Source organism: Pituophis catenifer, unplaced genomic scaffold (genome assembly GCF_029215685.1).
Source record: "Pituophis catenifer annectens isolate HBS135680 unplaced genomic scaffold, rPitCat1.0.hap2 SCAF_1, whole genome shotgun sequence".
NCBI lineage: Eukaryota > Metazoa > Chordata > Lepidosauria > Squamata > Colubridae > Pituophis > Pituophis catenifer.
In genome coordinates, this window is record NW_027256881.1 from 273,375,037 (window position 1) to 273,387,531 (window position 12,495).

At 36.1% G+C, this 12,495-nt stretch overlaps 1 protein-coding gene across 1 annotated transcript in view; it reads left to right on the forward strand.

The window, feature by feature from the left end:
* The window catches only part of CD82 (CD82 molecule), an 81,180-nt gene that overhangs the window by 40,938 nt on the left and 27,747 nt on the right, over window positions 1–12,495 (forward strand). Inside the window, exon 2 of the mRNA XM_070936056.1 lies at window positions 2,066–2,152. Coding sequence (XP_070792157.1) covers window positions 2,090–2,152 — 63 coding nt within the window. The 5' untranslated portion in view covers window positions 2,066–2,089. The remainder of the gene's footprint in view (window positions 1–2,065; window positions 2,153–12,495) is intronic.

The following is a 12,495-nucleotide window of genomic DNA, read 5'->3' on the forward strand; positions in this document are numbered from 1 at the left end:
TGGAACCAGTAAATTGAATATAGTTAAAAGAACATGTGACTTTCTAGTGATATAGATTTCTGATGTTCTTTCAATAATTTAGAGCTAAAGATAATATAGTTTGTTAAAGAGACACAATGATTTAATTCTGTTTAGGAAAGTTTCAGATTATATCTTGAGTTGAATTCGGTCTATGGACAGATGCTTATACCAATTTTTGTGCATGAAGTCCAAAGTTGGCCTTTTGCATTTGTAATATTGTGCATGTTGCAGGACATGATAGCTGGGCATTAACAGGTGAATGTTAAACATGCGAAACAGGAATTTGGACTAATAATGCAGCGCTAATAGTTTGCTGTAGCTTTGTCTGATGGATTTCCCTGGGGTTCGTGAGGAGCTATTCAGCAGAGGCTTTTGAAATTCTTTTATTTTTTTTTTAAAAAAAAACTGGAAATTTCCTCAGACCCTTCCCTCTCTTTCCCACAGTATCTTTTTACACTTCTTTCAGTAGACTATTTGGAAGCCGAGATGGTGTAAGAAGAAAGAGGTGGAGCAGCGAAACATGCTATGGGTTTGGTCTTATTGATGTTAGCTTTTCTAAAAAGAAGGCTAGCTGGGTTTATATTACAAAATCTGAATGAATAGATTGTGAATGTGCATCCTCCGACCTACTGGAAAAACATCTAATGTTTTTCTAATGAAGCCCAAATGAACAAGATGTGAACTCCAAGTATTGAGTTAAATATATTCAGAAACCCTACATTTAGCATCCTAAACAAAATAACCTATTATACCATCTTCTATGGGAGACCATTTTGATGCCCAACTTTGCATCCTGCAGATATGTTGGAACTTCAATTCCCAGAATTCCAAGTTGTTAGAAACTCTGGGAACTTAAGGTTTTTGCTGAAGGGTGTTCACTTGGAAGAGCATTCTTGAATGTGGCATTTGCAAACTTCAGTTGAATTTTGCTCAAGCAGTATCTTGAGTGGATGCCCAGCTCCCAACCGAATTCTGCTTGTATAAATAGCAGTTATACTTACATTACTAAAATACATGGGACAATTACTTTTTTGCAATGTGCATATAATTTAAACTTAAGAAAATGTTTCCGAAGTTCTCTTCCTCCCCTTCCCCTTATTTATCTTGGAAAGAAGAAGAGCTGTTTCTGAAATGCTTAAGATAGAAAATACCAATTTTAGAAAACAGGCTGACCATACCCTACAGCATCTTATCTGCATTCATGCTTCTCTCAGCTACTCTCAGTAACGTGTTTCCGTTTGTTTATCCTGCTTAAACATTTTCCTCCTTAATGTGGAGTATAATACATAATATGTAATGTAGCAAATAAGATAATGTGTAAGATAATATAATGTGCTAGTGCCTGGGGAGAAAGATGTTCCAATTCCATTCTGATCTTGGTATTGACCTAAATAACCTAACAGGATTAGAAGCAGGTTTTAGACTGGAGCATAATATCTGGCTTTATTCCACTATCCTTTGCTGAATTGTTATCTCACACAAGGAAGCTCTGAGCTGATCTGCTGCAGGTTGAAGGGCTAGCTGCTCTTAAGACTGTCATGTTTTATTTCCTGTTGCATTGTTGTGGAAGGTCATTAAGGATGTTGTCAGATTCTAGTTGCTCAATACGGGTCATGAGAATTGCCAGCTGATTTCCTATTTTAACAGCTATGGAAAAGGTAAGTTTTTGGTGAGTCATAGAAAGCGAAAGTCTCTGATGATTGACTAGATGAGACAAATACACATTGTCTCTATTCAGCATTGGTCTCTAACTTTGAAATATCAACACAAACTAAGGCATATTGCACAGCTGTTTCATTTCTGTTTGTGTATGGTTGGAAGGGATTTCTTTCTTTTTTGAGTTCCGAGCTCAAATTTTGAATAGGAGGAACATAACATTTCCTTTTAACAGATCAAACCATCGATTGGAAAAGAAATACCAAAAGGAAAAGACAATGTGAATCCTATGTTGAGTTAGTTGGCATATCTGTATGCAAATAAGGGTGGGTGAGAAGAGCAGAATAATGTTAAGGATGGCTACTCATCTAGTTCTTTCTACTTCTAGATCTGAAGAAGAAGAAGAGGAAAGATGGCATCAGGCTGCTTGAAAGTCACAAAATATTTTCTTTTCCTCTTCAACCTCCTTTTCTTTGTAAGTATTTGCAGACAGAATCTGAATAAGCTGCTTTTAAATTTTAGCACAGAGAGGATTTATGCCAGGAGAAGTGAATCAGAAGGCCCTCCAGATGTTGCTGAAATACCCCTAGCTCATTTCTCACCATTGATGACACATAGTGAGTCTTCTGAGAGTCGTAGTTCAGCACCATTTGGTGGGCCGTAAGTTTTTTCTTCTCTTTCCTAGCCTAACAGCACAAGTAAATTATAAGACTTATTAGAAACAAGGGTTCCAGCTATGACAAATTCATTGCCAAAGGGCACCAACACAAGGCATAAACTGAATGTGATGTTTAATGATCATATGGGAGAAAATAAATACATTTATGTTTAGTTGAATGGAGGAATATTTAGCAATATTGAAGGTATGGAGGGCTAGGTAACAATCTGGACATTAAGGTTTTTTTCCCCCTTGAAAACATTAAAGAGGAATTAGACAACATGATGGTCTCTAAATGTTTAGGAAATAGCCTTAGTAACCATGGCCCAGCCACTAGGAGGAATAGTTAATGACTTCTGGGATCCTCAAACATTTAGGAGGGTATTAAAATGCTACTGTATTCAGAGATATTATTAACTGTAGTCAGGATACCGTCTTACCTGTAGGGTGTTTGATTTATGATGACCCATATAAAGGGCACATTGCAAATGAATAATAGAATACATAATAGAAACATTTTATGCAATCTAAACTAATCAACTCTGTGAAGATACCTTTAATTGGGTTACAACAATGTAGACTGGATGATTAAATTTCATTAAGAACTTCAGACTTATTTAGCATTTTGGTATTATTGAAATCACCAAAATATTATGTTAATAGTCTTATTTCACAACTCAGTAACTTGTTAATTAGACGGAATAATGAATGCCTTACATTTTTCCCATATAAAATAATTCTCAAAGGGAAAAAAAGAACGGCTAAAGACATGGTATTGATTGTGTATTATCTGTAAAAGTTTATGTGTTTTGTGTGTTGTACACTCTCCTTGACACACAGCCAAATTGGTGGCCAATGCATGTTAATCAAGCCCATTCTAAAACGATGTTCTGTTTTATGCAACTTCATTGCAGTGGCCAAGATGAGCAGTAAATCTATTTCTAGGGTAAAAATCAGGAAAAAAAAGACTAGACATAAAGGTCAACCATTCTTAAAGATGATGTCTTTGTCAAAGCTCTTTATGTCACCATTGTAGAGGGCCATATAGTTAACTGATAGATCTCTGCTGTTCTTGCAGTGAGCTAGTCACAAATATTGACAATTCCCCCTTTCACTCCCTCTTTAGATGTGTTCCTTTGACAAAAACACTCGTACCTTGATTTTTTAATTAAGACATAAATTTATGCAAAGGGGCCACAGAATCTGAGGGTCTCCAAAAGCTTCTAAATTATGGTTCCAGCACTAATATTGGCTTGGTATGAAAAGTTTGGAGGAATCTTGTTATATTATTATTTATTCACAAGAATATGTGAAGCTGCCACTTCTTTAGCTGGTATTGGCCTTCAAAAGCATTGAGTTTTTCTCAAAAACCTGGAATGTCATAATATATCGGCATAATATATGTGCAATTCAAGCAGAGTGGCTCTTTGCAATTGACAGATACAAATTTTGTCAATGCGCAGGTTTTCTAAATGCCATCCAGGATTTTTTGCTATGGCATTTAGCATGCCAAAATCACTGGGACCACCATTGCAAGTTTATGCCATAATCTTTCAATTTTTAGATCTTATTACTTTGTGATCATCTCAAATTCTTTGCCTTCTATTGTACTATTCCCTGGTATTGCCATATCAATTACCCTTTTTTTTTTCAGCCACAGTTATATCTGATGCATTATGAATCAAGACTATCAATCTGTATTCACAAATCCTACAATATTTTAACCCCTTGTTTTCTGCTACTATTTCCAACTCTGTGTTCAGTTTTTCATTGCTGGTGTATGATAATTTTTTACAGATGTTCCAGGGAATAATTTTGGTGACTGTGTTATGTGGATTTTGTAATCAATTTATGTATATTATTATTATTATTATTACCATATTCCTGCTGTAGAAGACTACCAATCAAATACTACCCCACACTGTGGATTTAAAACTTATTATTTCTACAGTATTTTAGCTATTTAAAAGTTGAGTATATTCCAAAGAAGATTTTATAACCCATGCTTTCTCTCCTGGCTGTTTATAAGAACAAAATGTATTAAATTATCTTTTAAATGATAATAAAGGATAAAGATAATAAAGAAATGAAGATGCTGGCAAGCCTATTTGAAACCTCCAAGTACAGGAAAAACTGTTAGAGAAAGCTATCTTGTATGTTTTATTTCTAGCTTTACTTTTTATTTTTATTTATTTCACCAAGATTCAGGTGAGTTATTTTATCTAGATTACATTTTTGCATTTGTCTAATGATAAAACATGGTATATTTTCTTTTTTGTTTTGGAAAACTCAATAAAGTATTTAAAAAAAAAAAACCATGGTGAATCAGAAACTGGAAATAAAAATAAGATGTGAAATGTATATTGTTTCTAATTTGTTGATATTTTTGCATTAATAGCTGGATTGAGACCTATATCTATTCTGCTAGTTAGGAGTAGTAAGATATTTTCATTTTTTTATCATTGTATACCATATTAGAAATTACCAACATCAAACTATTTTTATTGAGATGAAATGCATGCCTCATATTTCAGAAAGCATCAATATATTGAAGTAGTTCCTCTGCTTGTTTCTTTTCATCTGTTCAGTCACATCCAACTTTCAGAGACTTTATAGATTATTCTAAATTCTCTCCAATATTTTACAACTTTATTTAATATTTCTAGGTTTAAAGCAGTATTTTGCTTGATGGAACCTCTCAAGGATGTTATTTGCTGGTCTTGCTTTGTAGTTTCTTCAACTGTTCCTAGCATAATTGATTTTTCTAAGGAATTCAAATATATGATATGATCAAAATTAGCTTGGTAATCTTAGCTTCCAGTGATATTTCTGGTTCAACTTGGTCTTCTTGTTCATCATTTTTGCTGTCCAAGGGATATAGATAATTATCTCCAAACCCATAATTTGAGGGAGTCATTTTTTTCCCCCAATCTACTTTTCTTATTATCCAAACTGTGTTTTGCAACTGTAGGTAGTTATAGGAAAAATGATAGTGTTCATTATTCTGCATTTGGTATCAAAACATTGCTTTTTGAAATCATTTCCATGATAGTCATTGCAGTGCTCCCATTGTTTAACTTTGGGGTCTTTATTTATTCAGTTTTGGTCCCGAGGAAAATAAAGTCCTGGACTGATAAATTTTCATACTGATTTTTATCTTCCAGTTATCACCACAACTATATTGTTTTTGATGTTCAGAAGCCATCTTGGTTTTTTAATTTCTGCTTTCACTTATATACTATATTCAATTTTACAGTATAGCAATGTTAGCTGGATATCTTAGATGCTTTTATTTCAATTTTCAATTCATCTAAATTAAAGTTCCTCAAAACTGCCTCAATATATAAATTTAATAGAAAAATCGATAGAATACTAGAAGTGAATCAAGTGTTTTGGAATGACCCTTTCTTTAAGGTATTTCCATAACTCTTCATATGCAGTGCAATGAACAGTTTTACCGTAGTTGATGAAGGATATATATACATAATTTTGAAATTTACATGCATGTTCCGTGAAATCTAATTTTATTATTTTTCTAGTTTTAGGTTAAACTTCTGCATTTAGCCGTTTTGCTTCATCTCTATTGCCCATAATTTTAGATTTCTTTTTGGTTCAGTGATTTGGATAGTTTCCTCTGCTCCCTATTTATTTCCTTGTTTTCAGTTTTTTAAATGTGTATATGCAACATGTTTCTGAACTGATTTATTGAGCTGGTTTATTGATGTTTTTCATTTTTTCCTTTCTTCTATTTGGTGGTTCTTCCATGGAATTAAGCAAATTGATATTGTTTCTTAATTTCAGCTGAACATAATTTTTTTTTCATATCATATTTCCTGGGTGTTCAAATTTGAACCTGAAACAGACTTTGGCTACAAATAGTTGTGGTCCAAACCACAGTCTGCAGCAAAAGTAAAGAAATATGTTTTTTTCCCCACTGTTGGCTGTGTAAGATATAATCGGTTTGGTTGTAGTACAGTCCATTTTGAGATGCCATATATTCAAGTGACATTCATCAATTTTGGTGTTGGACTCTTCCATAATGAATACTATATATATATATTGGCACTTGGTGTAGCACTTCATGAATGTCAGCACAGAACTGTTTTATTTCTTCTTCAAATGTATCTGTTGTTCCTGCACAGATTTTGGAAATTGTGACATTTGGCTGTATATCTTGGACAAAACAACTTGTGACCCATTGGATCACCCTTTTAGAGATATTTCCTTACTTAAACAAACAAACAAACAAACAGAGTGATTGTTGCTGTTTTGGTTTTAAAATTAAAGAAAATGAACCCATCATTTTATTAAAGAAGAAAGATCTGTAGCAAGACAAATATAGATGCTTCTTGTTTAACAAAGGATGTTTTTGATGACAACAGTTGTGATTGATCTGCCACATACAGCTGACTATGCTGAAACACTGGTTTCTCCAGATAAATCATTCTCCATGGTTTGTTCTCCCTCTTTATATATAGTGACAGCAAAGCATGACTGTGTTCAGAACTGTGTCCACTGAAGAGGAACATCTTCACCTTCTGATGAATTGAGTGTAATTGTTGGAATCATGACATTGTCATTTTTTGCATGCATCAAAATTTATCTTTGCTACAATGACATTACTGTGGAGTTCTTCCACAATCATCACATTTCCAACTCTTGGAAGGTTCCTTATTAAATTTGTTATTAAAATGGCAAAGAGATTATATCTTCCATGCTGTGGAAAATGAGTAGAGTTAGCGCCTTCACTTTTTTTTTTTTAAATTTGATTTATATGCCGCCCTTCTCCGGAGACTCAGGGCGGCTTACAATGCGTTAAGCAATAGCCTTCATACTTTTGTATATTTATACAAAGTCAGCTTATTGCCCCCACAAACTGGGTCCTCATTTCACCTACCTTAGAAAGGATGGAAGGCTGAGTCAACCTTGAGCCTTGGAGAGATTCGAACCAGCAGTAAATTGCAGGCAGCTGTGTTAATAACAGGGTGCGTAGACTACTGTACTATCAAGGCTCTTGAGAAAGAGCATTAAAGGAACAATATTATTTCATCATTCCAGGGAAGCAGCTAATGGATGGGCGTCAAACTCGTGTCATCATGGCAGCATCATGTGACGTAGCAGGACTTTTTTTCCCTTTGCTAAACCGGGCCTGGGCGTGGCCAGTGCGTGACACATCCGGACTGTGTTTGACAGCCCTGAGCTAAAGCATGTGGATGATTTTTATCCTCATTTCATTGAGGGGAACCATGATAGAGTTCTCTAAAAACAGTTCTACAGGATTGTCAAATGTGGTAGATGAAATTTACACATTCTTCCATATGTTTTGCTGACAGAACCATATCTTCAGGTAGTCCTATTTAATCATTTTGATTTTTCTGAATTTTGTCTCTTCCAACATCCAGTAAGAACTCTGAATTTTTATCTTCCTTTTCCCTGATTCTACCACATGTTTCCCTTCAATTGAAACTTGACAAAAATCTCCATAAGTATGATTTTTTAATGCCTGAATTCTCCACATCAGCACCATTTCCTCATTTTACAACTGGTAAAGGTTGATGAAAATTGTAACAGCAAATGGTTAATATTCTCCCAAAGTCCTTTTTCTTGCCACATGTATCATGAAGACTCTGGTATGGTTTCAAAGCCCTCCCTCTTAACCATGGAGCTGTCATCCTAGACAAGAAGTCTCACACATCGAAGCAAATTTGCAGCATTGGAGTTTTCTTCTCCCAATCCTCCTTCATTCCCATCTCCTGTTAGTCCAAGTATAGAAGCTTGGAATATCCACATAATACAGTGTTTTTGTAAAAGCGTGGTCATTCACCAATATCATCATTCTGTTGCACAGTGGCATTATCTTGAAAGAATATTGATTCTGTTTTGGAAGGTTAGCTTGAACAATGGCTGGTTCCCTCTTGTGAATTCGAAATCCAAATATTGATGCAACGGTTTCAGAGGGCCCACTAAATCTGCCTATCAAGTACTGTGTGATTTCGTTTTCTCTGCTCAGTGCAAACATTGCCTGTGTGGTATACTTGATGGTGGTATACTCTCCCTGTGTGGTATACTTGATGATATACTTGATGGATTTGACAGATGATCATATTTCTACATTGAGATGAAAAGGGACCTCTTCAATAGTTGTACATTATAGGGTACCAGTCATTGAGAAGGGTAGTTCAACCCTGTCATCCTGCTTGATGTCCTTCAAATCCTCCCATTTCTGAAGACTGTCTGCTGCAGACTGGATATGAATCATCACCACACCTTGTAAGCTCATTGAACGCTTTGGGGTAACCTCTTACTACATATACCGTGTTTTCAACATGCTGAGTTTCTGCTGCGAAGTGGACTATTGATCATAATGCTGGATAGAGAAAAGAGAGGCAGGATAAACTTTGTTAGAGTGAGAATAGTAAGGTTTAGTCCGACAAGATTCTATCTATTGTATAAGCAAACAAAGAACTGAACTCTGGCTGAATTGTTCTATGTCAGGGGTTCCCAACATCTGGGCTGTGGCTCACTGTCAGGCTGTGACCTGTTTGGATCTGGGCAGCATGAGTGGCTGGCCAGTATGCATGCATATATGTGCGCCAGCCTGCCATTTGCGCGACCCACTTCCCCTCTCCCTCTCGTCAGGCTGCCAAGCCATAAAGGTTGGGGACCGCTGTTCTGCATCATTCTTGGGCTTAGCCTGTATATATGTGATGAGTCAATTCCCCACTGCTGGGTGAGGGAGGGAGGGGGAATTGCAAGACTGCCTGGGAAACTGCCAAAAGGGATATCATGTGACTTCTGCAACAGCACTGAAGCAACCACAATTTTCCCAAATTGCATTCACTCACGATTTTGAACACATGCTGTAATTTAGTCCATTTGAGGTAACCGTGGTTCAAAACGTGTTGCCCTATTTTGCATTGTTTGCCCAAGTAAACATGCTAATGAGAACATTAGTGATATATAGATTCAAAGATTCATCGTTCTACCTTGTGCTGCTCAGAATCGTTTGATTCATTTGAGAGTTTTCTTTTGCACTGCCAGTTCCATTCCATTCCTTCTGATATTGTTATTTCCAGAATAGCGTAAACTTACCTAACTGAACATAAATATTTTCAAATGCTGATGATGTTAATGCCAAAATGTGTATGTTTGCTAAATGTCATTTCTTTCTTGCTTGCTGATATCCAGGTTCCCAGGCTTCATACATTCCATGTTCTAGCCCTGTTTGCTTTTTTCTCAGCATGATTTCTTTTGCCATAGGTTTCATCCACTGTGACACTCAAGCAGAGGTACCTTTTCTGCATTATTATTCTTTAGCTTACTTGTACATGCTTACTCTGTGCTGCTCTATAAACCTTATTCTTGATTATGTAGATTAATGGGGGGATGAAAGTAAGTGTCCTTATACCATAAATCTCCACTAATCTATGCAAAGGCCTAGTCATTATCTATTGAAATTCAGCCAGAAAATGTGCTAACATTTTTAGACAGTATAAAACCTTTTCTCCATATAATCCCAGGTGAAATAAGAGTTATCCCACAGTTTTATAGTCTCTTGGATTTTCCCACACTTTAAGGAGTACCTGATCTTAACTCTTCCCCCCAAATGTATGGATGTCCTTTCATCTTTTTTCCCCTGTGACAGTCATTATTTAAGGGCTCTAATTGTTTGACTGCACCTGTCATCTACCCTTATCTGTTTTCCCACCAGCAGCATAAATGTTAACACAACAGCATGGCAAGTGCTGTGTTTAAGTTACTGGCAAACAACCTCTTGATCGCATTGCTGCAGTATGACTTGCTAAGCGTTTGGTTCTTACTTTTCCTTAAATATTGTTGAATGCAGTCTAGTATCTTTTTAATTTTATAAATAACAAAATTCAAGCATATAAGCTCATTTATAAAGAATGCATATGTCTAACAAGGTTTTATGAACATCATATTCAAAGGTCCCTAAAAATTAGGTATTTCAATAGGATCATTCAATGTTGGCCAATATATTCAAATGTTAATCTCCTGTTTCTGGAAAGTCGAGAATGGCAGTATAATTGTCATAAGTTGCCTTTAAGACATGATTTTGAAACACTATGTTTGTGAGTTAATTGTATTTATAATGACAAGTGAGCCATATGTTGCCTTTCAAAATAATATATGATGAAGTGTTTGATAGTAGGATCAAAACTCTAGGCAGTATGACCTATTTTCCAACATCTATTTCTCAGTAAAGACATTTTCAGTTGCCTTTTATGGACATTCTGATTTCTCTTTCTCTTGCATTCTTCTTTTCCTCTTTCTCTGTCCATTCTTCTAGGTAAAGATTTCTCAAGTTTGGCAACATCTAGATCGGGTGGGTTCTACTTACCTCCACTATCGGTTAGCAATGTGAGTTCACGTGCATCTGTGCATGCGCAGATCATTCATGATGACGTCCGGGCGGGTGGGCGGAGCCTCCCACTGCCATTACTACCAGTTCGCATGAACCGGACCGAACCAGGAGCAACCCACCACTGATCTAGATGTTTTGATTTCAATTCCCAGAATTCTGAGCAATGGTGATGCCAACTGGGGAATTCTAGAAGTTGAAATCCATGTGTCTGGAATTGCCAAGCTTGGGAAACATCATTCTCAGTCAATGTAGTTTCAGATACTTGAAAAGCTTGAAAGGGCTGTAAAAATTCCATATGCCCAGAAAGGGAAAGAAGCCTTAAGTCCTACAATGGAGGAATGGATTGAAAAGATAATGGAACTGGTAGGGAAGGCGAACTTGACTGCACTAATTAGGGACAAGAATGTAAATAATTTTGTGGTTACTTGGAACCACTTCTGGGCTTTCTGCATGAAAAAAAAAGGGGGGGGATGAAATTTTGACTTTGGGTTTTGACAATTGAGTGAGTTACCACTATAGAAATGGCTAATAGTTCTTAATTGGTATAACTAAAAAGTTGATACTTTATTATGCATCTTATTGCATCAGAAAAAGTTGGAAGTTTGGTTTTTTTGTTTCTTTATTTCTTTCTTCCCTCACCCTGTCTCTTCTATCCTCTTCCCTTCCTCTTTTTTCCATTGTTTTATTCCTATTTGTATTTTATATTAAGAAAAAGGAAACGGCTAAAAAATAACGTAAAATGGTAGAAATCATAACATTTTAAAAAATTTATATGGCCGCCCAATTCCCAGTGATGAATAGAGGAACATAGCAAAATGAAAAATAAAGTGAGATTCCGATACCATTTGGAGCTGGGGCACCTTCGTTGCAGAAGATGTTTGTGGTATTGAGACTTCACTTACAGTAGTGCTTTGAGTTTTGATCCTTTTCATCCATGTAATTGTACATCCCTTTTATAGGCTTAGTGCTGCCCCACAACTTTACTAAATCGCTAGGTAAAATGAGAGGTTTGCTTTCTCAAGTGTGGATAACCTCTCCCTTTGCCACTTTCTAACTCTGGGCTATGTAGAGCTTGTCTACAATAAAATGTGCCCAGATAGTGCATCTGGCACACATCTGGAACTGCTTTTCAATTTGCTTTCTGGACTATTTCCCCGCTCCCCTCCTTTTGCTGTATGCTTTGTTGTTTTTAACTTCTGAGCAATCAGCATTCCATTTAAGGCTGCCAAAGACCAAAGGTCATTTATACATGGTTTTAGCATACAAAGGAAGACACTCTTTAAAGAAAAATTGTTACAAGGGGATAGGACTGAATTTGTGTCAGTCAGTAGGCGATGTAAAATTCATTGGATACCCATTTGAACTTGTCCTCAGACTAATGGACGACACAGCTAATTCCTGTACATAGCAAGCCTGTGTTCAGAAGCTCTTTAACAGAGTGTCCATTGTATTTATGTTTGCTTTCAAAGGATCATAATGCTTAGTTTGAGAAGTGTGTGTAATTGGAAGACTGAGTCTTCTTTGTCGTAGCTCTAGTCTGAGCTTCTCAGAATATGAGCACCGTTCTTATATCTTAAATGTCTTCTAGCATTGTTGGAATCTGTAATGCTATGCTAATAAACTCTAGCAATGGAAGACATAGGAATTAAAGCAAATCTGCAGCCAAAAATTATCTATATGACTACTGGATATTATGGATATTAGGTCAGGGACTAGCTGGGTGATATTAGGTCAAGGAGTAGCCTCCTTGAATATCCTGGGGATAAAAAGTGTG